Genomic DNA, 24,238 nt, shown 5'->3' with positions numbered 1-24,238 from the left:
GGTCGTCGTTTTTTCACATTCATCGATCGCTTCTTTCGGGCAATGGAGATGGGTCAGAGCAAGTAGTCAAAGTTGGACAAGTAGATGAACAAGCAGATATACAAGGGACTTTCAAACGTGCATCGTAAATAACGATGTTTGTCCCTTCGAGAATTAGAGCGTGATCTGTAATGTGAATTCGTGGAAATCGGTAGAGTTTTATTGCCAAAGGTTTCGGTACGAATATGATCAATATGAATAGACTGTTATTCGATTTTCTTCTGAGAACTCATTTGATTACTTATAATATTAATGCCAAAACTGTACGGTTTGAGTAGTGTATTATATTATGTCGTTATGTGTACCCAACCTTACCGATGTAAGGAAATAGAACACAATTTACTTATTTAGATATTGATTCTAAGAAAATCAACGAGATACTCGTAATAACATGAATAAATTAATTTGAAAAGTTTTATCTGCATAAAATTATACAAAACACTTTAAATTGACACTAAAACTTTGACAATATCGTATTGACAGAAACGGGTCATATTTCTGAATCAGCGAAATAAAAAATGATCAAATATATTTTTTCGGCGATGTTTTTTTGTATTTTGCAGTGACAGTAGCCACCAACAGTATGCGATAGGTAGTAGAGGGTCGGCAGTATGGTGGGTGGTTGTAGGCGGGACATTGCAGCCCGCGATAAGGGCTTCCTTCCACCGGAAGTGCGTATTTCCATGGAATTTCCCAAGCCCATACTGTTACCGATATTATTATGATTGTCATTTCACTTTTATCTGCAGGGCCAACTCTTTGCCGTAATGGCGGCCGTGCCTTGTTTGGTAATTTTATGTCTTTTAAATTTGGAGTCCCGGCTTGATCCCCAAATGGCGGTCGGGAAATTGCGCTCGGGCCGTGGAATCGAAATTGCCGGTGATTTTTGTACGGGTCAAAAATGCTCATTGTTCCAAGAAGAAAAGAATTCAATGCGCGAGACAAAAGGCATAACGATTCAAAAAGAACAAAAATCCCGTAAAGGTAAGAATAAAAAGTTATTGAAGCAGCTTGTGGAGTCAAAAAATTATGCGAAAAAAAACTTATCGATATCTGGACACCTGTTTTCGGTGGCAATATTATTTCAGGTGCGATTGAATATAATGCGGCATAAAATATTCAGTAGGCAATGTAGGCATCAAGAAGCAACCGTTAAAGTTCACGAGCACTATCCACTACAGCAGTTCCCATACATCACATCCCTTTCTCTCAGCTCGTAGCTCGCAGCTCGTAGCTCGGAGTACAGCTTTCAGTCCTCGCATCACTTCGGCACAGTGTATTGCGAAGCCTATCCTGTTATGTTAGTGTTTCTCCATCCTCAAAAGGGAAACTTTATTCAAGTATAAACTATGGCAACGTAAAATAACAAGAGAATCCCTTATCTAACGATGGTAATATGTCGGGGAATTATCGGCTATTGTGCACCAGTTACCAGCCGCTAGTTGCTGGAGCTACTCGTAAACTGAAAACTGGCGAATGCAATAATCTCTGGAATAGTGGTAGCCAATTTCGGATGGAAGATTTATTAGCTCAGCAGTTTAAATTGGAAAATATTGGCAGAGGAAGACATTATGGCCAGTGCAACGACAAATAGGTTATCTTTATCTTGGTTTCTTACAAACAGGAAAAGTAAACTTCTTTCCTAAATTTATAGAACCTTCAATACTCGTTGGCTATATATAAGGTATCAAGTATCGAAGTAAGGAATTCTATCAAATCCAAACTCTTTCAAATTTTAATGGCCGGCTGGTAATATTATGAGGAATACATGTTTCCATTTATATTTTCTGCCAAGATGCACTTGATACTTGCCTTCTGACAAGATGTGAGACAAGAAGTCATTATTTACGTTCGCTTTGCTTCACAGGAAAGGTTTCGTTTTCGAAAAAGGGGGAAGAAATATCCGTAACGGAATAGGTCTGACAAAAGTCCGGGCGAATCAAATGATATTACCGGGAAATATAAAACATACCCTCTTATCAAAGAATATTAATTTCAACCATCAAAACCTATGGCATCAAATTATTACGGAAGTAAAACGATCCATTGGATATAATTCTTTCCGTCGCCGACAGAATAATGTTTATGTTGTAAAGAGCAACGGATATCTAGAAGGTACTGAAAGTTAACGGAACACGTGATTGCAATAAAATGCATCGATAACCAATAATGTTCTTGCCACCCGAGTTCGGATGAGACAATAGAGGATATCAGAGTCGCTTCAGTTTGCGGGCAGTTAGGCAGTTAGGCAAGTTCCGCATTTCCTATCCAGACTTTAGTTTATTCCGTGCACAAGGTCCCCGATCTCGTTCAGTTTACTTTTGATCGTTTCAAAACAACGCCGATCACCGCCCCCCTCTACTTTCTACCTCTTTACTCTCCAACGGTTCAAAAACTGCTGACAAAGGCGAAGGAGATACGAAGAAAATAAATTGCCAATTATATTCAGTTCCTTTTGAAAGAAAGTTTTGTTTAAAACAAATGAAAAAAGGGCACAGAAGGAAAAGATACGGCTAACGAACGAGGCTCTATGCATTAATTTAGTTTGAAAGGTGTTTTTGTCGAACGGAATACAACAATTTCAAAGAGTAATTCTTCAGTTTGAAGTTTTGTGTTTGTTTACAGAATAAAGACGGTATGGAAAGAAAATTAGAATTGTTGTAACTACATTATATTGAGGTATAAAAAAAACACGAATCGTCAAGTTAAAGGCTTTCTATGACACCACTTGTATAACAGTAAATCCGGAAAAAACCCTAATTCAACATTCAATACTGAACAGATAAAATCGTAAAAAAAACTGTTACGTTCAATCTATTGGCATTGTAGAAGTAAAAGCTAATGAAGGGATTTATGGAAAGCACTTCGCCGGGTGAATAAAATGAAATCGATAGGCTTTGTGACAAATTGTCAACGCAAATTAACGAGCAAAAAAATAAACCTCCGGAAAAAACACGCAAGAAAGTCAATACTGTACAAACACACAGGCAAAAGGCTCATTCCGATTGGCAACCACCCAAATGACGGCAAATTTGACCGTCGTATAAAGAGCTTTATAATACATACAGCGTGCGTCGATCATTTCGAATTCGTCCGCCAAAAATAACAAGCCTTTGTGACTATGCCATTAAAACAGAAGTATAAAACATCAGCAGGAAAATGCAAAATAAACCTGCTAGGGGGTGCGGCCATAGGACTGTACCCAATTACTTCGGGCCCACCAGCCTTGTGTTTGTGTTGGTGGAATGTTATTTTTTCACTATTTTCGAAAGCCTCAGGGGTTGTTTTAGTGACGCATGGACTTTATTGGAGATGACAAATACCACGGAGCTTTCTGTGTATCCGTGCGCACACACACTCGCAACTGTTGGTATACACGATTAAGGTTAATGGTTCAACTAGTGAACATCAAATTTTATTTTTCTCAACGCGGACACCACACGTAAAGTTGAGGCTGTTACTTCAAAAATATGGCGCTTGGATATTTTGTTTGCTTAAAGTGTGATAATGCTAATAATTTATCAAAAAAAAATATCATCATCAGCCAGTTTTATTCCACTGTTGGACAAAATCTTACCGAAGATGCTCAACAATAAACAAAATTCCATGTTTTGTTTTTTCAAAAATTTGCACCCAAATTAATAATTTAATTGTTCCTGTGTAATTTACGAGTTGTGTGGGTGATATAATATTATAGTTAGGGTAAACTAGACTATGATTGCCCGCAACTAGTTCTTGTTCACTTTCACTTTGATTGCCCTTTTCTCACTAATCTATGTAAGTATTTTACGTCTGTATTAATTCAATGTGAATCAACGATCTGAAGTACCAAAGTTGAAACGTGAAATCAGACTTTATGAAGAGGTTGACGATTTTTAACGATTCTTTAAAGTGGGAAATCACTGTCAATCGCTATGAACAAGTGGTCAATGATTAGCTATTTTTGGTTAATTTAAAACTATATTATAATTTAGTTATGGTGATTTGGTAAGTTATTAATGAAATGGTTTTCTAATATGGTGGGTAGGACCAAACTTACTAAAATGTAGGCTTGTACTTTTAAATAAAGATAAAATTCCCTGTAGGCAATCATTACCTACTTTACCCTGAATTACAATAGAGTAATAGTAAACTTGTGGAATAATAAAGTTCGATGCTTAACTCCGTCAGTCTAGAGCGAGACAGATGTATTAAAGGTGTATAAAAGCCCATGTTTTGGCTTAATCTCTCTCTCACATCTCAGCTCACAACTAATAACCACGTACCCGCGATCTTTGTACTTGGCTAAGAAAAAACGAAGTAATCAATCTTGGAGTATCATTACATGAATAATCAAGGACCTTATACTATTAGTGGTACAGCCTACATCCATAATAAAACAAAAATTATGAACTATCAATAAATTTCAGAAGGAAAACAGTCATAAAAGTATTTTTTAAGTAAAAGTATGTCATTGACAAAGAGTTCACATATACCGATGGAAGTGTGATTTATAGCGATTTAAAAAAAGTGATAACCAAGCTAATTTCGACTCTCCGAGTCAATCAAAAAGGTTGTCTGTTCAAGAAATAATTCACCTGAAGTACGGGAAACATAAATCTTACCTAGGGTAAACGAACGGGCCCTATAATTTTACATTAAAAATAAGAATTTTCACCAAAAAGCCGAAAATTTGTACTTATGCCATTTTTGGGGGTTATATTTACTAAAATTATTCATTACGTAAGGAAAAAGTAAACTTATAGTTTAGAAAGGCTCTCGTATCGTGAGAGAAAGGTTTGTTTGCATGGAGCAGTAAAATATGATTTCTGAAGTTATTGAATTTGTACAATTTTTCTAAGCAGAATTTATAAGTAATTTATTTATTTAATTTATTTCGTAAAACAGCGAATTATTTATTTCGCTATAACAGAATTTTGTTGTAAATTTCATCACTTAATTGGCATGTCTAGGCAAATTTTGTCGTGAAAAATCAAGTGCTTGTTTATGGGTTTATCATGGTTTGGACAGCTTTAAACCACAAATCAGTCATGATTTGGACTCCAATAGTAGAGTTTGTACCACTTTGTCCAACACTTTTCCCGTCGTCACTCCGGCCACACGGCCTTTCCCGGCGTCTGACCACACGCGGAAACCACGTGGCACAGGACCACAAATACCACTGTGTGTTTCGCGGAACAACATGGAAACGTCAACCACATGGCTTTTTGAAAGAGCTGCACTCCATACACGCAGTGTATTTTCCAACCTATTGGAAAAACTATTCTATATTACACCCCTTATAATATTTATGTACTAAAACCGCTGTTTCGCGGAACAATACAGTTATGTTAACCACACAGCTTTTCAAAAACAGCTGGTCTAAATTATACGCAGTGCGATAACTTATTAAAAAAAAATAATTCATTATATGAACTTCCTTTTTTAAATAACAACTAAACACCTTGTTTCACACCTTGTTGTAAACTGTTAAAATACAGGAGTTCATGTTACCGCTGAAGAGAAAAGCCAAAAAATGACATAGTAACAGAACTTTGAAATTTGAGGAATTGTTAAAATGCTGTGAAACAACCCAGCCTATAGGTTATTTATTGAAAATTTACTAGTTTTACACGGTGTCCTGAAACTCGCAGTACAAATGGGGAAAATGGTGAATACGCACCAATTTTGGAGACGATTTTGTAGAATATACACTAGTCAAAAGTTTGGACTTTGGTCAGATTTGAAAAAAAATCGTTCTCTAGGTAGTTAATATCAGCGTTTAATGCATTTGAATGAATAGTTAGTTGTTGAAAAAAAAAGAAAAAAACTTTAATGATCAAAATAAATACAATGTTTTTTTGAGTTTTCCATGTGTTTTAGATACATAGGTTCCCATTTTAAGCTAGTTTTTAAATATTGTGTAAACATTTTTTAGGTTAAATCCTTAAATCAGTGAATAATACATTGATATGAGTTTACTCGGCCGGCCCAAGCGTCAAATGGCCAGTATCAAATTGTATAAATAACGACGTACGTAAAAAAGAGTCAATAAAAATATACGACGTCCGTTTATAAGTCACGGTAACGCGGCCGACGCCGACGCCGAGGTCGTAGCCGCGCTTCCCGGCAAAAAGTGTGCAATAACACCGACGTATTGCCACCACTGAAAGGAATTGGCGATTTATAAACTAGCTTCTATAAACTGTGCCTAGGTACAGTCCAGGGAATGGATATGATTTTGTCGACTAAACTATTTTATTACTCGTTTCATAGTAAAAATTAAAATCATGACGCTGAGGAAATCTAATATTTTTTTTCAAATTTATTTTGAATTATTTCGAACGACGTTTTCCACCCAGATTTATTTAGGTATTCGAAATAAATATCCAACAATAAGGCTTACATTTGCACTTTACCATAAATAGGGGAAATTCTTTCTAAATTTCAGAAAATAAAATTATAAATTAAATACTTATTTAAATAAAATACTTAGATATACATATACAGTCAAAAAATAAGTGTATTCGGAGCACCTTGAGTGATAATAAACGGTTTTACACAATTGATAAAGCACTGCAAATTATTATAATTACCCCCAATTCTTTTAATTTTTAATTGAAATAGGTGTCAATGATCTAGTGCATAGAATAATGGGAGATTGTTTCTCAGATAAATATTAATAAAGGGGAGAGAAAATTAAGATTGTAAAAATGATAAATTTAAAGGTCTCAGGGATCTAAAAATACTTGGCAAAAAGAATTTCTTATATAAAGTATTCAAAATAAGAGGAATAACTCTTAAAATTTGGGAGGCGAGTTTGGGTACTGCTTATACTGAATTGCATAACTAACATCTCTGCCATTGATCACCCCAAATGGTTCTTCCCTTACGTTCTACTGGTTCGTTATGTTTGGTGATTTAGCAGGGATGCTCGTGTTCATGGGGTGAAGTGTGTTCGAGAGAGGCTGGTTGGGGAGACCCTTTGACCTCTCCAACTGGTCTCTCGACCGATCGCCTTGCGCTGCAGCGAGAGGAATATATTCATACTAGCAGAAAAAAACCCGCGGAGCGAGTTTTTTTTACTAGGTCCTGCGGGCGGCACTTCGTTGTGCTTCGCCCAGTTTAAGTGATACTAACAACAGTTACAATTAATAGGTAGATATTAGGTTATTCACAGAGAGAGGGTGAGTATATATTGTTAAAACACGGAACAGGAAGGCGTTTAGGCATAATAAGAATGACAGTTGTTCGGGTAAAACTTTACCTTTCCCGAATAATTGCCTAAATGGCTAAAGGTAAATTAGTATAGGTAAATATTCGGAATCGCTGGACACGGAAAAAAGGAAATATTTTTAAATAATACCTTCTGATTTACCTTAATTACTATAAAAGGAATCGAACAGCATTTGGGAAAATTTTAATTTTAGCTTTTTAATTTTTAATTACGTAAAATTAAAATTTGTTTTCGTTGTATTGGATGACAGCCGGAATAATTTCTATTGATGAAATTTTCTTTTTTTGGTATTCAATATTTGGCAAAATGATTGTTTTATTATACATATAAGTACATGTCAGATTAGAGATTTGTTGGCTAATTTTACAATCAACGAAGCGTTTCTATCTTCCGATTGTCATTGATTGATTTTCTATTGGGTTGGCAGTGCCTATACTTTCGCGTATATCATATCGGTGTTATGTCAAAATAATGCGAAATTATTATTTACGTAAATAATATTAAATATCAATATTTTTCAAAATTGTACATGCAAAGAGTTGTTGTTTATTGTCATTAAGTTGAATCAAATGTTTGTTTTATTTGTAAATGCGTATTAAAACGGTAGTTTCACGTACATAATTACCGTTGTTTCAATAAATGAAGTTGTACGTATTTGTATATCGCTCTTATGTGCTCTGTCGGCCAATAGAGAAACTACCCCAGCGGCCGGTAAAGGAGGGATTGACACTTTTAAGGAACCTTGGAATGTTTGATTCTTCAAATATATAAAATGTAAATGTGGATAATTTTTACTGTGACGTAATTAATCCAATGGATTGTGAACTTTCTAAAACATATTTTCTTCGATATTATCCAAAAATTATATGAGCAGAAACGATGTTTTTGAAGAAATCTGGTGATCCTATTTTAGTATGAAATTGGGTCTTAATTTTCAAGTTAGCGGAATTTAACCAAAACAAATTATTTGAATTCGACAAATCAGAGGGCCCAGACCGTCCAGACGATCGCATAATAATATTATAGATGCCATTGCAAAGTTTAAATAAACTTCCAGAAGAAATCTTTTTATTTTGCATATTTAAATATTCGCGCCAGCCCCTTGGTTTGTTCTTTCACCGCCAGAGGAGCGCTCTGTCGGCTATCTATTGACGCGGTGCTTATCGGCCATGTTGAATGAACGCGTGCTTTTTTCGTCAAACGTCAAACGTAATCACGTAATTGTGGAAAATTTTCACTGTAATGTAATTAATCCAATGGACCATGAACTTTCTAAAACATATTTTCTTCGATATTATCCAAAAATTGTATGAGCAGAAACGATATTTTTGAAGAAATATCGTATTACATGTGGCGATTCTATTTCAGTATGAAATCGTGTCTTAATCTTTAAAGTCTTATTTAAACACAATTTGAATTTGACCAATCACAGGGCCTACATCGTCCAGACGCTGGGACAATAATACTATTAGATGTCCGTCACCCCTGGGCAAACTGATCTCTTGATTTCTACACAACCCTCGTACATTTTACCTTCCCAGAACTTCCTCTCCTACATGTCCTTAAAAAAATTTGGACACAGCATCCAAAAAGATGACATAGGCCCTGAGGGAAATTATTTTCCTCAGGGCCTCCTGTGTGGGGGTTAATGTAAAAAATAAGAAAATGATTAAGTATAAAATAATTAATTTGGTAATAAAAATTTGAAATCGTAACCGGATATATCAACGATGCTAAATATTATAGGGGTAAGGAACGGGGGCAGGGTAAGGTAGGGGTAGTGTTTTACTACTGGCGACAGTCGATGGAGTTATTGACGGTTGAAATATCGGTTATGAGAATCTTTTACACCGCTCCGGAAACCATTGGATTTGCATTAGATGGCATTTTATGGGTATAATAATATTCCTAATTTCATAACCCTTATCGTGATTTTATTCTCTCTGCATCATAAAACGGCATCAAAATAAAAAGAAAAACTTTAATTGGGAATAGAAAGTAAATATTAGATGAGCGGAAAAATTCAGTATTATGTTTAAAGTGTTATTAGCCACATCAGTAAGTGAATGATCAACAAAGTGCAAAATGTTAGTCACTGGATCAACACACTGTGAAGATTTGTGCAATATGTTTTTTTCAAATAATAATATAAAAAATACTATTAAAACAATTTGTACCATATTTTAATCTCAATTTTTATAAAAAAAAACTTTCCAGGCATGATAATCAATAATTTAGAGCATTTGAAAGTAAAATTTTAATAGCATCTAGGGAATATGTGAATAAAAAAAGGATTATAAAAAATGCAGAAAAAACTAACATTGAAAAAGAAACTAATTTAAATTGCATTCAGATAGATTGGTATCATTTATACCATATTAGGACATTTTGTAGGTACATCGAAGACAAAAAAACAACGACAGAAGATACACATATGTACATTTAGATATAAATAACCGCTTTGCAGCGACTGGTTTGATTGTAAGGTCACTTATAAAGCTTTTGTTGGCTGTGATTAATATTAATAATAATATCTTTGCTGCGAGGAAAGCGGCAGTGCACTTTAATGTAGAGAGGTTGTAATGCATAATTTAAATTACACTTGTAAGGAATAACAAAGCCTTTATTTACAATCCGTAAATTTGATCAGAAGCTTTTTCATAAGTTTACAGTAATGGACATGAAGAAGTCAAATAAATATTTTTTAAACTGGTCGGGATGAATGTAATTTGCAGTGAAACCTTACTAATAAAAAAGTCTTCTAAATGTATTGATACAGCGGTAAAAAGAATGCAGATTCTTTTAGTTCCCTTTGGTTGGTAATATGAGATAATTCTCTTTCTTCTCCAGTTTCAGACATCTGAAAGTGCAGACTTCCGCTCATCCAGCTGGAGCGGGGTATTAATATCCCTAATTACTTTTGCTGAGGGAATTTAAATTGTTTTACACAAAGCCCGCGGGAGGGGTGAAATGTAGCCTCCGTGGAGTCGGAGTCGCGAGACATACCGAGCGAACCTTACACATACTAATTTATACATTTTTACATGTAAGTGGCATTCAAGATTAATAAACTTCCACACAGGAAAGAAAAGGAAGCAATAAGATTTGTCTTAAGTTTCTAAATTATCTTCACAAAAAAGCTCAATAACATACGGTGAAAGTTATTTTTTTCTTAAAAAGTAAAAAAAAAATTAACAAACGAACAACTTTTTTAAAGGTTATAGCCATCAATGGAATATATCATCGAAAAAGAAACAATACAAATATGGAAAAAAATAAGTTGCAAGATAATATTGTTAATTCTGAATTTGAAATATGAGATCGAAAATATGATGTTAAATATCTAGGTTCCAATGGACGAGTGGTTAAAACTCTGTCCCGGTAAGACAATAGATCTTGGGTTCGATTCCTATTTGTGACCGTTAACTTTTTTTATTTTCTTTGTCTTGTTCTGTTTCATATTTCGTTTAGATTTGTTCTTAAATATTAATGTAAAGAATCGATTATGTGTAAAGTTTTTTGAAATAAGTATAATAAAACAATTTTAACCACTGTTTGGTAATGTATACTTTGAATCCTGATAAAGGAACAATTGGTTCCGAAACATCTTGAGTTGTATCGTTAAAAATAGTGGTTAAAACTAAGATTTTCACTATCATTTAAATGAAATACTGTAAGTTTGTCTTCATCACTCTAATTGTCTTTGTCAGGGCAGGTATAAACTGAAAAAATCTGGGTACAAAATAATGGTGTTTCATTTATTAATTCAAACATTTATTTTCGTTGACTTATGTTATTTTTAAGATTTCGTCAAAATTAGGATAATGATCACAAAATCAAAAAAGAAAATACATTTTTTTTTAAATTTCAAATAAAATCCATTGGAAATGAATTAAACAGTTTAAACAACTGTACGGTTTACACTACTCAAAATTATTTTTTGGCATTTAAAAACTTGTATTAAATGTATTATGCACTAATTCTATCCACTTTACAATACGCCGTAGTTAGCTGCGGTCACTATAAATTATAATACTCTCCAGAATCCAGTAAATATTGTACAAAAACTGAAATAATTATAATAGAAAAATCCAAAGATTACCCCACAGAATTCCTATATAAGAATCCCAAAACTTAGTGACATATTTAAACAAAAAACTTTCAAATACCTACAAATAGAAAAACAAAAATATTCATTTATCACAGAAAAATGCACCATATTCAATTTTACATTTTCATTAAATCAATACTTCATTTGCACACACAAGAAATAAAACTTATCAATTTGAAAGACATTAGAAAAATAAAATAAATATAAACATAATGAATTGTTAAATATAATTACAAAAAACTTTAAATAAGTTATAAAATATAAACACTAACTTAAATATATTAACATTATATCACAACTTACTTATACCTATTATATTAAAACTTTTACAGTTCTATGCGAGTACTGATTAAAATAGCCCCTAAGGGGAGTAAAAATTAAATTAAAATTAATAAGGTTAGAAAAGATCTAAAATTTTACGCAGGGAGGAGAAAAGTCATTTTAATGGCAAAAAGGAAGCCGTCAGGATTATACTGAAGGAATAGCTTCATAATATTTATAGATGGATTAAATACAGTTTTGTTTCTGTCTGCAATTAATTAGCTCGCATATAATTCGGTACACCCAAGGCAAGAGAAAATTCATACCTCGGGCTCTGTGGATTTTAGGATTTAGTTTAAAATTTAATTTGAATTTATTATGAAATTATGTCTTAAAGGTAGATCATGAAAAATATTTCCAGTAGACTTCTTTTTTATTATTCTTTGTTAAATTTTTTGTCTGAAATTATTGTTTGATGCTTTATTCCGGCTGTATTCACTTTGAACATATAAATCACATTTCAGAGCCGTGGAAGCATCACAATATTCAAGTTCCAAACTTCAGCTAACAAGTATCCGTGGGTTGGGGTTCTCATAACTCTATGATTCATTGAACGATAAAACTTGTGATAACTAAACATAAAAATGTTTAAAAAATAAGTTAAACAACATTAATACTTTTTTAATAGGGGCGTGGATCGGAAATAACGTATTCGTTAACAAAGAAATACGAGAACTATAATACACTTCATTTCCTCTGATAACTTTCTAGTATAGACATATATATCATTAAAACTTTGTTTCTTTTTCATAATTCATAGAAAGGTTTGCGATTTGATTTACGAAGATAAGTTTTGTGAATAAATTCTGATACGTACTCGCTCTGCTCCCCCTCGATGCACATCGTAATAAGATATATCATAACATCCCATAGCGAATCATTCAGATTTTACAGTCGAAGTATAAAAATCGCTTCATATTTTACCTTTGCAGTAAGATACGAAAGAATAATATCTCTCCATAAAGTCGGAGTTATGTATATGGATTCTGGAATCACTGCTTCTGGAAATGTTCGCAAGTTTGCGCGGTACTCCCGGTGCTGGCCGCGCTATTGATAAACCAAAAGGAAGCTGAAAGTTAGCGAGATATATAGCCCGGGGTGTGCGTCAGTTCGAGGGAGGATCGCGACTTTGTTCGCGAAAACACTCGCCAATTGTTATTCTATGCAAATTAACGGAATGCGACCAGCCGCCGCAGATTCTGGCCGCCCCGAAATCACCAACATTTATTCGTCACAAAGATAACAGTTGCGCTTTCGCGCGAATTCATTTTTACCACCTTCATCCACCCAAAAGTAACAGCACAAAGTGTTTTAGTTTTTTTCGTAGGTTCAATTCTTTCGAATTACTTATCAATAGATAGTCGCATCTTCTAAATGAGTATTCAAGGGATCGTCACACAAAAGGTTCGGTTTTGGGATTAGTCAAGGATTCTAACTTCCTACGAATAATGAAAGAAAAAAAAAACTTTATTTTTGCAAGAAAAACAAAAGGTTAACGCTTCGGTAATTTTTGAATATGGAAGCGGAATAATATTTAAAATATTCGCGGCTTAGGAAAACAAATTCACCGTTCATGCAAAGCGCAGTCCCAAGCGGTGGCGGGAGGACTGAGGGCTCTTCAAGGAACCCAAATGGTATGCAGATTTTTGTTTGTGCAAGCATTAGTGGACTGGGGCTGTTTGCTTTAGGGCCTAGAGCTGCTAGGGTCATCACGGGAAACGTACTTCAACCCCAAATCAGTCCTCATATATTCCCCAATGAATGTCCGACTTTAGCGGGAAAGTCCGCCGAACACGGGCGACCTTTTCACCGCGCCCATATTATATTCTGAACGTTGAACTTCGGAGCAGCGCAGAGAAGGGGATTTAAAATTCAACTTGTAAGCTAATTAGCTTTTGTTATTTTATGAAAATGAAGTGGCGGAGAACATAAATGCTTCGCGGGAGCACCTGACTCGGTAGCTACTGGCTCCCTCCTTTACTTATACCCCCCCCTCACTAGCGAGCCAAGCCAGCTGAACTGTATTCTAAAAACTTTACCAAATCATTTACATAGCATATTTTATAAAGTTACATTGAAAATATTTACTCTGGAAATCTTTGTATGCACTGACTTACCTTTGGCAAATTGAGTTTAAACAAATAATTTGAATAACAGTTCTTAAAAGAAGATTTATTCATTATAATCTTATAATTTCAAACACTCGCTTTTACCCAGATAACATGAAATTAGTAATAGGTACGCAGATGTAGCGGATCTGTTTAACTGCACAGAAGCTAGGTACAAAAAGGCTTTACAATCATATCTTCTAAATCATTACTAATATAACGTAAGTCTACTCATACTTGTTGATAATATTTTGTATGTACTTGTATCTGCTTCTAGTATTAATTTTATACTTTCTGTCGTGATATTATGATCAATTGCGCAGTTAATTGTTATTCTGCAATAAATAATAGGTTTTAACTTAAAACCTATTTTTAAGTAAATTTCTTATTACAAAAATCATAGTCTAATTTGGACAAATATGTGAATCAAAACTGAGTAAAACTCTTTGAAATAAATAAAAAGCTTTTAATAAGTAGGTACTTAGCGGTGGTCCGCTGCATACTTGCCATTATTTAATTGACGGATTTACCTATTGTAAGTAAATATTTTTACTGTACCCTTACAAAAAATCTCGTCACCATTAAATTGGACAAATGAAATTACAACTGCGTAAAAGGTCAGCAGTCGTTAAACCTCCCACTAGTTAAGGATATCTTAGTCATAGTTAACCTTTTCTTTTATTGCCATTTGCTTTCTTCTCCTTCTGGGTTGTGTATACGAGCACTTACAGTCCCGGCTGCCCGAGTAAGGAACCATTTAAAACTACTAAATAACTTAGCATCGCCTTTCATTAATTTCCAATTGAACCTGAGGACAGAGAAACGCCATTGTGCGGCAGGCAATAAAGGGAGATGACTACCGCTTAAAGGTTGAGATATCTGACACAGGAAATCTACACTATCTACAGTAGTTATTTCGTGTAGAACTCCGAGTTTCAAAGTCAAATACAATAAAAATATTCAGCGATCTTGCTATTTAATTTAATGAAATGCTTTGACCTACAGATTACGAAGAAATCAATTTATTTTGAGCACGGCGGCTCAAAGAGATATAGTAATTTGATTTTGCTTCCAAGGAATTCAGAAGATTATTTTGCCGCCATGTCAAAAACACAGTCTGTTGGCAAATGCTTTTTGTGTCGTGACAAAATGAGCTTAAAGCGCCTCGCGGTGCCAAGAAACAAGAAGCGCCGCGCCGCGCGAGGGAATGCTAGACGTTTCAATAATGGAGTCGCCGTGCTTACCAAAACATTTTACAATAATTCCGCGCTGCGTCATCAAATCAAGTCACAACCTCCGCGGGTCCATCGCAGGTGCATCTTATGGCGCTATCAAAAATAACAGACCATTTGGCTTTACGCCCCGTGGTAATTTCCACCACTCGCCAAAGATACTGCTGCGACATTAGCTGCAGGAGCGGCTAATGTCAACGAAGGACGAATGAAACGTTGACAGTAAGAACTTTGAGAGGTTTTAAGGAGAGACGTTTTCGTAAGCTTAAAAAATAAGTTGACGGGAGACAGTGTTGCGTGTGGGAGGGTTTAAGGAGCGTGCGCCCGGCCGGGCATGTGGCGAGAAGGACATGTCAATGTCACTCAAGGACTCACGGTGGCATTGCGCCACAACTGAGAACAAATAACGAAAACAAAACAAATCTTTATTTTTCGTGACACGAATTGAAAAAAATAATCACATACCTACTCGTATAGGTGTAGATGGATATTTAGATTAATATTCCAAAATAATATTTTGAATCTAGTGTAATATTTTGAAAACTAAAACTTTGTAGATTATTTCTCATGTGATTAACTTTTTCGATTGAATTTCTCGAGTTTTCCCAATAAAACCCAAGGATGGGAAAAGTAACGAATCAATAACTCGACGATATTTCGGTATCAAAGGAATTTTTAGAAAAGTAATTCTATTAGGGGCTTTTATGAATTTGTTTAAAAGGCAAAAGGGCATGACCCAAAACGGAGCGATTCATCCTGCCTCAGGGCCACAGCGAAAATAATATTTGTTTAAAACAAGTAAAAAAGCGATAACAAAAACGTATGGGGAAAAAAATTAAAATTATTACAATGGATGATATTGATAACGTACAAAAAATGTGTGTTGATATTTTGTAAAATAATCTGTATTTTTGGGATCGCTTAGTTAGTAAAACCTCAAATTGCAATATTTATTTACTGAAGACAAATTGCATCTAGGTTCTAGATGCGAACGTATCTTTTACTGATTTTTATGTTTCAAATTTTCGATTAAGAATCGCTTATATTGTCTTCAATAAACAGATGAAATAATCGTAACATTTTTTTTTCTCAAACAAGAGTGTTCTAAAACACTTATTATACAGGTATAACTTGTCTCCTCGGGAGTTTCTAGATAAAGTAGCCCACAAACCCAAAATAATAATATAACACGAAAATGATGATTTTAAATATTAGTCTTCCCTCAATAAGACAAATGTTTTAGCGCAGAAGCCTCCAAAATATGCGAGAGCCGCAAAGAAAATGGAAAAATAATTGAAAATACCTCATTTCTCATTTAATTAGACCGCAAATGTTTCCTTAGAAGCAGGCCAAACCGAAATAATTTTAAGATATTTGTTTTGTAAATTATGTTTTCCCCTATACTCTACTTAGAGGAGTCATTCGTAGGCTGTTAAGTTCCTGCCTTTCCCGAAGAGAATTTATACGCGTGGGAGTTTATTATAAGGGGTACCGTCTATATATATGTAAAGATAAGCCAAATATCTCCCGGCAAACAGGAGATAAAGAATGTGCAACGAGGATTGAAGATGGAAAGTGGAAAGTGAGTGGAAAGGTGCTTTCTTTACGCGGAGGGGGCTCGTTTAATGATTTTTATTTTACGAGAGTTGCATAAAGCGCGTTATAAAAATGGCTCAGATAATATGTAGGTATGTATAAGTAAATAGTTTTAGTGTTAAATTAGAAAATTGACTAGTTCATTATAAGTATCTATAACTGTTAATCCGATATGGTTTGAGATTTTCGCGGTCAAAAATTGATGTAACATTGTAACAGTGTCCATCATCGGGGAAGACCAAATGGATCATCTCAAAATAGATAGTGTAACAGTGTTTATCATCGGGGAAAACCAAATGGAACATCTCAAAATAGATAGTGTAACAGTGTCCATCATCAGGAAAGACCAAACAGACCATCTCAAAATAGATAGTGTAACAGTGTCTATCATCGAGGAAGACCAAACGGAACATCTCAAAATAGATAGTGTGACAGTGTCCATTATCAGGGAAGACCAAATGGACCATCTCAAAATAGATAGTGTAACAGTGTCCATCATCAGGAAAGACCAAACGGACCATCTCAAAATAGATAGTGTAACAGTGTCTATCATCGGGGAAGACCAAACGGAACATCTCAAAATAGATAGTGTGACAGTGTCCATTATCAGGGAAGACCAAATGGACCATCTCAAAATAGATAGTGTAACAATGTCCATCATCAGGAAAGACCAAACGGACCATCTCAAAATAGATAGTGTAACAGTGTCTATCATCGGGGAAGACCAAACGGAACATCTCAAAATAGATAGTGTGACAGTGTCCATTATCAGGGAAGACCAAATGGACCATCTCAAAATAGATAGTGTAACAGTGTTCATCATCGGGGAAAACCAAACGGAACATCTCAAAATAGATAGTGTAACAGTGTCCATCATCGGGAAAGACCAAATGGATCATCTCATAATAGATAGTGTAACAGTGTATATTATCAGGGAAGACCAAATGGACCATCTCCAAAAATGATATTAGAACACTTTCAAGCATTCTAACTCAGCCATTCAGACAATTCAGTAATTTAAGAGTACTTAATTGAAGCCGGCCATTACACTGGTTTTGTTCCTGAGGAGCTTGAAAGAACCACAACGCATCTAACACGCCTAATGCAAATTCACAAAACCCCATTAATATTAATAGGGATCAGGGGGCTAAGCTTCTAATTATTAGTATCCGGTACGTAGACCAAAACTAAATGCCGAAAAGCACATCAATTTCCCATAATTATTGTACTGAAATACCGGCCTTAAGGGGATTAAAGCGCATAACGCACACTTGAACGTCGAGCAAATAGTATTTTTTTTGTATTACTTGCAGCTTGGTAAATGTGTCAAAAAAATGCTTTAAAAATAAATAATTAAGAGTAATTATGAAAGTTCCAACGTAACTAACTTAGCCTGGAAGTGGTTATCCGGTAAATCCATAGAATAGCACGAAGTGGAGATTTTGTTATTGTTTAGAGCGCGTTATGTGGAATGTAGGCAGTGGATGGGGTGGGTTGGGGGTAGTAAATTGGAGGAACGGATCTGAACTCACGCACCGCTGAGTAACAGAAGTCCCTTCTCCCTCGTTCTGTCACAAATATAAACGCGTCAACCTACTCTCGGATGACAGGCTGGCATTTGGAAATGAAAATCGGAAATAGGTCACGAGGATTGTAGATTGTACAACAGTTACATTTCACAGAGAGAGGAAACTATTATTTATGAACGGAAATTACTTTCTTTTTGACAATATTTCAAAACATTGCAGGACGCTTAAAGTGTCGGGAGTGACGCAATTTTTTATCTCTGCTTCAGACGTAATTTTATTTAGACCTGGAAAACGTATTATGAGAAATCAAAAAAATTGCATTTCAAAAATTAAATGAATGATTTTGTATGTTTATCATAATTTTTGAAAGCATTATTTAAACACATTGGCAAGATCACTGCTTTAATTTATTATTCAAGGGAGTGAGGTTAATACCATTCCAAGATTATAAATGTATGTGAATCATAAATTAAGAATCATGGTTTAAGGATTGCTGGCGTATGATTTAACGTTGTTTTGTAGTATTATCTCAACGTTTCTTTTTCATTCTACCTTTATAATCCAGAAAAAGGAAAAACTCGTGACAAAATTAGCGTGTATGAGGCGTGTACATATTTATACTCAGGAAAGTCTTGGAGGATGCTTACATTAAAAATCACATTTTCGAGACACTGAATCCATGTTTTCACAGAACAGAGCCACACGCCAACATAAATAAGATTAAACGAAGAAAAATACAGACGCGAGTAAGGAGAAAGTCCGCTTGGGTGAAATAAGAAACTTTATACATTCGCAGATTTCCATTACAAAAGCGTGACACCGTAACTACGTCGTAGGTGGGTCGTGGAACCTCCACCACTACCCCACCCACCGATCCACCCACTCCAGGACACAGTGGGACTCTCTCGTAGCAAGGGAGGTGGCACAACTCCTGAACGAAAACATCTTAAGTCCAATGTGCTGGTGATGTCGTCAGATCCTTTGTCGGTCTCAGACTTCAATGAAGCTTGTCTGGCCAGGACTGACTAGTATGCCTAAAGCTAACAGACTACCTAAAGAATAATAATATTCCTTCTTTCACCAAACTGCCAACAACCGAACATCGGCAATTGTATATTGTAAGATCATTTCTTTTGTCGCAACGTCAAAAAAGAGTTCATTTGAATGTCAAAACATGAAATTTTAAAGGATAACATCAGATACAAACAGAAATGATTGATCGAATGGATGAATTCTTTTCCAATAAATTTCCCATCAGCTGGAGGGTTATATTATTATTTTGGCATGTTGATGTAATTGGTATTAGATTTATTTTTAGTAGCGAAATGGAAAAATGTGTATAAATCACATTAATATTTTTTGCAATAGATGGCATCCATATTTGTGGCTTGCCATAATTACCATAAAAAACGAAAACTTATTATTTACTAGTTTAACATTTCATTACTACGGATAAATGGAAATTTTAAACCTACACCTCAATTTGGAAATAATTTAGTTACCATAATGGCATTAGCAGGACGAACAAATTTGTATTTATTAGTTGATATTATGTATATGTGTTTAAAAAATACAGGGTTTTCCAATAAGAGGTGCTATTTTGAATAGCCCGCTATTTCGGTAGATGTTACTTTTGAAGCTATCATTTTTTGACATTTGACAAGTAAAAACTACGTTTTTAATAAAAATGAAACGATACACGCTTCAACAACGCATTGAAATGATTAAAATTCACTTGAGTGAATCAAATGCAAATCATCTCGAGTGATGAGGCCCATTTCCACCTCGGTGGCTTCGTCAAAAAGCAAAATTGTCGCATCTGGGGCACGGAAAACCCAAAAATTATTGTTGAAAAGCCTCTCTATCCCCAAAGTGTGACTATTTGGTGCGGTTTATGGTCCAGCGGAGTCATTGGACCTTACTTTTTCGAAAGTGAGGCTGAAGCAACAGTTACGGTGAATGGATTGAGCTATCGAGAGATGATTAATGATTTTTTATGGCCGGAATTGGATGGTATTGATCTGGACAACGTTTACTTTCAAGAAAACGGCGCTACGTGACACACAAACAACGAAACCATTGAAACATCTTTTACGATTGAATATCAAAATAACACCTCTTATTGGAAAACCCTATACTTAACTCTATTTTAGGTAGTTGTAAATATGACTGGACATATTTTATAACGCTAGGTGTGAAGCATGTTTGAATAAATAATTATCATTCAGATAATTTGTTTGAACAAATTACATAATTGCTTATATGAAATTTTTATATGGTACAAAAATATCTGGTTTCCTTATGAAGTTCAATTAAATCTTAAGATTTCAGAGGAACTTTTGGTTTTGATATTATATACTATATATACACAGAACTAGAAGTTTAAATAATCAGTTCTTCGCTAAATATAATTAAAAAAAAAAACATTTCAAGCGTGTTTTCTTTAATATTTATCAAGACAATACGTTCAATATACATTTTCTGCATTATTTTCAAAGTACTTCGCTAAACATTGCAAACATCTTGTATTTTGAATTAGAAATAATTCTTTGCTAGACATTGTACAGGGCAAGGTGCTAGGGTCAACATTGAAATTAAGTGACGAAGCGAGTGAATGGGACTGCAGGTCAACTCTAAGGGGCCTTCCGAGTTATGAAGGGGCTGATGGAAGCGTTAGGGTGGGGCGAGGTGGGCGGGGTGGGGCGGGGACGAATATAGGGCAAATTGATTACATTAAAGGAGAAGCCAGGAATTATTAATATTTTATATGGGGAATTGTTCACAGACGATAGTACCTAAATGACGCTTTCGGGGAGTTACTTAACATGCATTATTTGATTATTGAGTGAATAATCATAACGAATAAGTAAATTTATGATCACCGCCCGGTTTCGCTGGGATTTCAACAAATTTTTGTAAAAATTTGAACAATAATATGACATGGAATTATTACCAGGCGTACAGTTTTACCCAAGATTTAAAAATTGATATTGAGGACTTTTGCATTGAACAAAAAATGGCAGACAGAAAAGCAGTGCATTTTTCATTACCCAGAGCTCACCGTTTTATTAAAACAAGAGGAAATTTTTAGCGATGGTTGAATGATCTCTTCATAGAACCGCCCTTGAGGTGATTTTTTAGAAAAACAGCGCTATACAAGTCATCCAATTACTATTATTATTAGAGGAAAGAAGATTTGTAAAGTTTTCCTGCGTTATTTAAGGTGATAATCAAAAATATTTTTCTATTTCGATAACGGACACAAATACGCTGGGTTTTTAAAAGATTTATGCAGGATAAAACTACAACGGAGAGATACCTAGATCAAAGACTCTAATTTAGTGTCTAAGAAAATATAATTTTTTTGTCAGAATTATTTACTGCAAATCAAGACCGCTCTAATTGAAATTTATGAAATGTTTTGGAGCAGAAAAAGGTTTAACATTCTGGAAAAGTAATAAAGAAATGAAAGAATCCAGTTTTTGGCCAACTTCCAAATGCTATAATGATGGAAAATTACCCCCTCCCCCAGCGGAGGCTTTGACGAAAGTATAATAACATCTTTTATTTATTTTTTTACAACTGAGGAAAAAGCCTTATCAGTGAATAATACAAAATTAAGTTGAACATCACGTCGTCCTTATTAGGGTTGAATCATACATAATTATAAGAAAAAAATGTAGAATGAATAAGTAATAATCCAAACCAACCACTAAAAAAGGTTTTTTATGATATTCTACCAATTTTCTTTGAAATTCTATATCTCATCATAACTCTCGAGATTTTTTGTAAGCCTGTAGAAGTTTTGAGGGAAAAGTCGCCCAGTAAATGACAAGGTGACTTGCTTCAGGCAGGGTTTTCCAGTGTTAAAATTTCAGACATCAAAAATAAAATGCACCCTTTATTGACCTTAATCGTACTTTAAATATTATCATAGTCGTGAGATTTTCAGCTACGAGCTCTGAGGCAAATTTCGCCCTGTAAATTATAAGACAAGATCAGCCCTTTTCCCCAAGAGCCGTTAATTTCACTGTCAAAAATCGTCAGGATGAAATTACAAAGGCGTAAATCTCACGTACAAATGTTACACTCCCAGAATTACACACCGACGGAATTACGGATGGAAGAAATTACACATGGAGAGAATTTAATCAATTAAATAGAAATTACACAACATTAAAAAATCCGTGAACGTTGTAAATAAATCACCCATTGGAAAAAAATCTTATGTGGGGTTAAGGTAGGATAGGTTTTTGCCATGTGTAATTCCAGTAGATGTAATTCTCTCCACTCACACAAAAAAATTACACACGCATTTGCTTCCGTGTGTAATTCTGGCAGAATAATATCTTGAATTTACGGCTGTGTAATTTCGTCAACGTTTTATAGAATTTACGTACTTAAAATAATATTACGTTTTTATTGAACTTTATAGTCATTTCTTGAAATATCATCATACCTTGAAGTGTTTCGAAGTCGGTAGAAACTATGAGGCAAAGTTTTTCCGGTAAATGATAAGGGAAAACCTTAACGTAAAATAATCCTTTTTTGCTTAATTTCAGAAGCACAAGTAATTATCGCATACATTTATTAACGAAAATAATTGTATTTTTAAAAATATCATCATATTTTAGGAATTTTTTTCAAGCCGGTAGAAGCTCTGAGGCAAAAGTCATAAAAAAATAGTAAAAAGGTGAAAATTAATCGTTTTTTTGCTTCGGGCATTTAAATTCACTGTATCTCCATCAAACCACAGAATCAGAGTAAAAGAATGACATCTGACCTTCAAACAAATGTATAAAATAATGTATAAAAGTTGTGTTTGTCTTACCGGCATAGTTTGACTCCCGTGTAGAGTATTGATAGCTGCTTGTGCCTCTTGATGCGAACTAAACTTGACGAACGCACACCCTGGAACAAGCAGTAAATTATTTCAATTAGTCAAGAGGTAGAATAAAGCCTGAAATCGAAAATGTTTATCGTGGAACAGCTCAAAGGTATAACGACGCTGGCAACATCTGTTGGAAATTGCATCTTAGTCTACCGCACCCAAATTGTAATGAATGGTTTTGTGGTTCCAGAGAAAAGCACCGTGCAGTTTGTAATGTAATTATATTTCCGAAATATTCTTCTATTGTATGTTGAAAATGCTATATATTATACGCTTGGTCAGAATAGTCAAAAAGTCACAGTAAACTTATTCAATTTTTTAAACACGATTTGGAAATTAAAAAAATAAAATACAACTTCACACCAAAGATTCAGCCAAATGAAAAATGCATTCACTGCATTCAAAGCGATTTTTTAAATAAAATCTAATTAAAACTCAGACAGAGTTAATTCAGAACTTTTTTGTTGTTCACAGCATACATGTTTTTCTCCCCTTAATCCCAACTGCTCGCTGTCGGAGGGTCTATGGCACGTCCAGTTTTGGTATGTTGAGAGATGAGGATGAAAGAGGGTGGGAAGTAACTAGCTATTTAATTCTGTTTATCGAATACAGCTAAAGCAATTTACAAAAATGTTTTGACAAACTCTTTTTAAGTTTAGCGGGTGTAAAAAAATAAAAAATAAATAAAATTCAGAATGGTGGTATTTCATCAGGGCAATGCTCAGAGTATCTACCCTAATGGAATTGATATGTTATCATTATTTTATATAATGAAATGCTGAAGGTTTTTTTTTGCAATGGAATAACATTTTAAACTTGTTTGGATTATGGCATTCACGTTTTGATACGGCTACTATGCAGTTAATAATTAAATCCTATTGTTTCAGCGATGCATGCAAAACTTTAGCAGCAATCAGAAGAATGCAGAAACTCTGGAGTTGCGTAAATATTCATACATAAACTGATTTATAGACATTTTTATTTGTGTTAAACGAAAAATTAAAAAAAATAAGTTTCAAAAGTAGAAGAGATATAAAAATAAATAAATACCAAAACAGAAAGGCTCTGAAAAATAATTATTACTTAAAATATATTAAATGAAGGATAATTTGTTTAGGGGTATAGATACTATATTTTTTTCTTCACAGTTTTACGTTGCGTGTTTTTTGCTAATAATCTTATCAGTTGATTTATT

General features: G+C 34.4%; 1 protein-coding gene across 4 annotated transcripts in view; it reads right to left on the bottom strand.

The window, feature by feature from the left end:
- The window catches only part of bru3 (CUGBP Elav-like family member bruno 3), a 250,638-nt gene that overhangs the window by 80,144 nt on the left and 146,256 nt on the right, over positions 1–24,238 (bottom strand). For all 4 annotated transcript variants that reach the window (XM_089635791.1, XM_089635793.1, XM_089635794.1 and 1 more), the window contains exon 4: positions 22,984–23,063. In XM_089635791.1, the coding sequence (XP_089491917.1) occupies positions 22,984–23,063 (80 nt within the window). The remainder of the gene's footprint in view (positions 1–22,983; positions 23,064–24,238) is intronic.

The sequence above is a fragment of the Hesperophylax consimilis genome, chromosome 9, assembly GCF_061612785.1.
Source record: "Hesperophylax consimilis isolate HC1 chromosome 9, BYU_Hcon_1.0, whole genome shotgun sequence".
NCBI lineage: Eukaryota > Metazoa > Arthropoda > Insecta > Trichoptera > Limnephilidae > Hesperophylax > Hesperophylax consimilis.
This window is presented reverse-complemented; position numbering and strand designations above follow the sequence as displayed.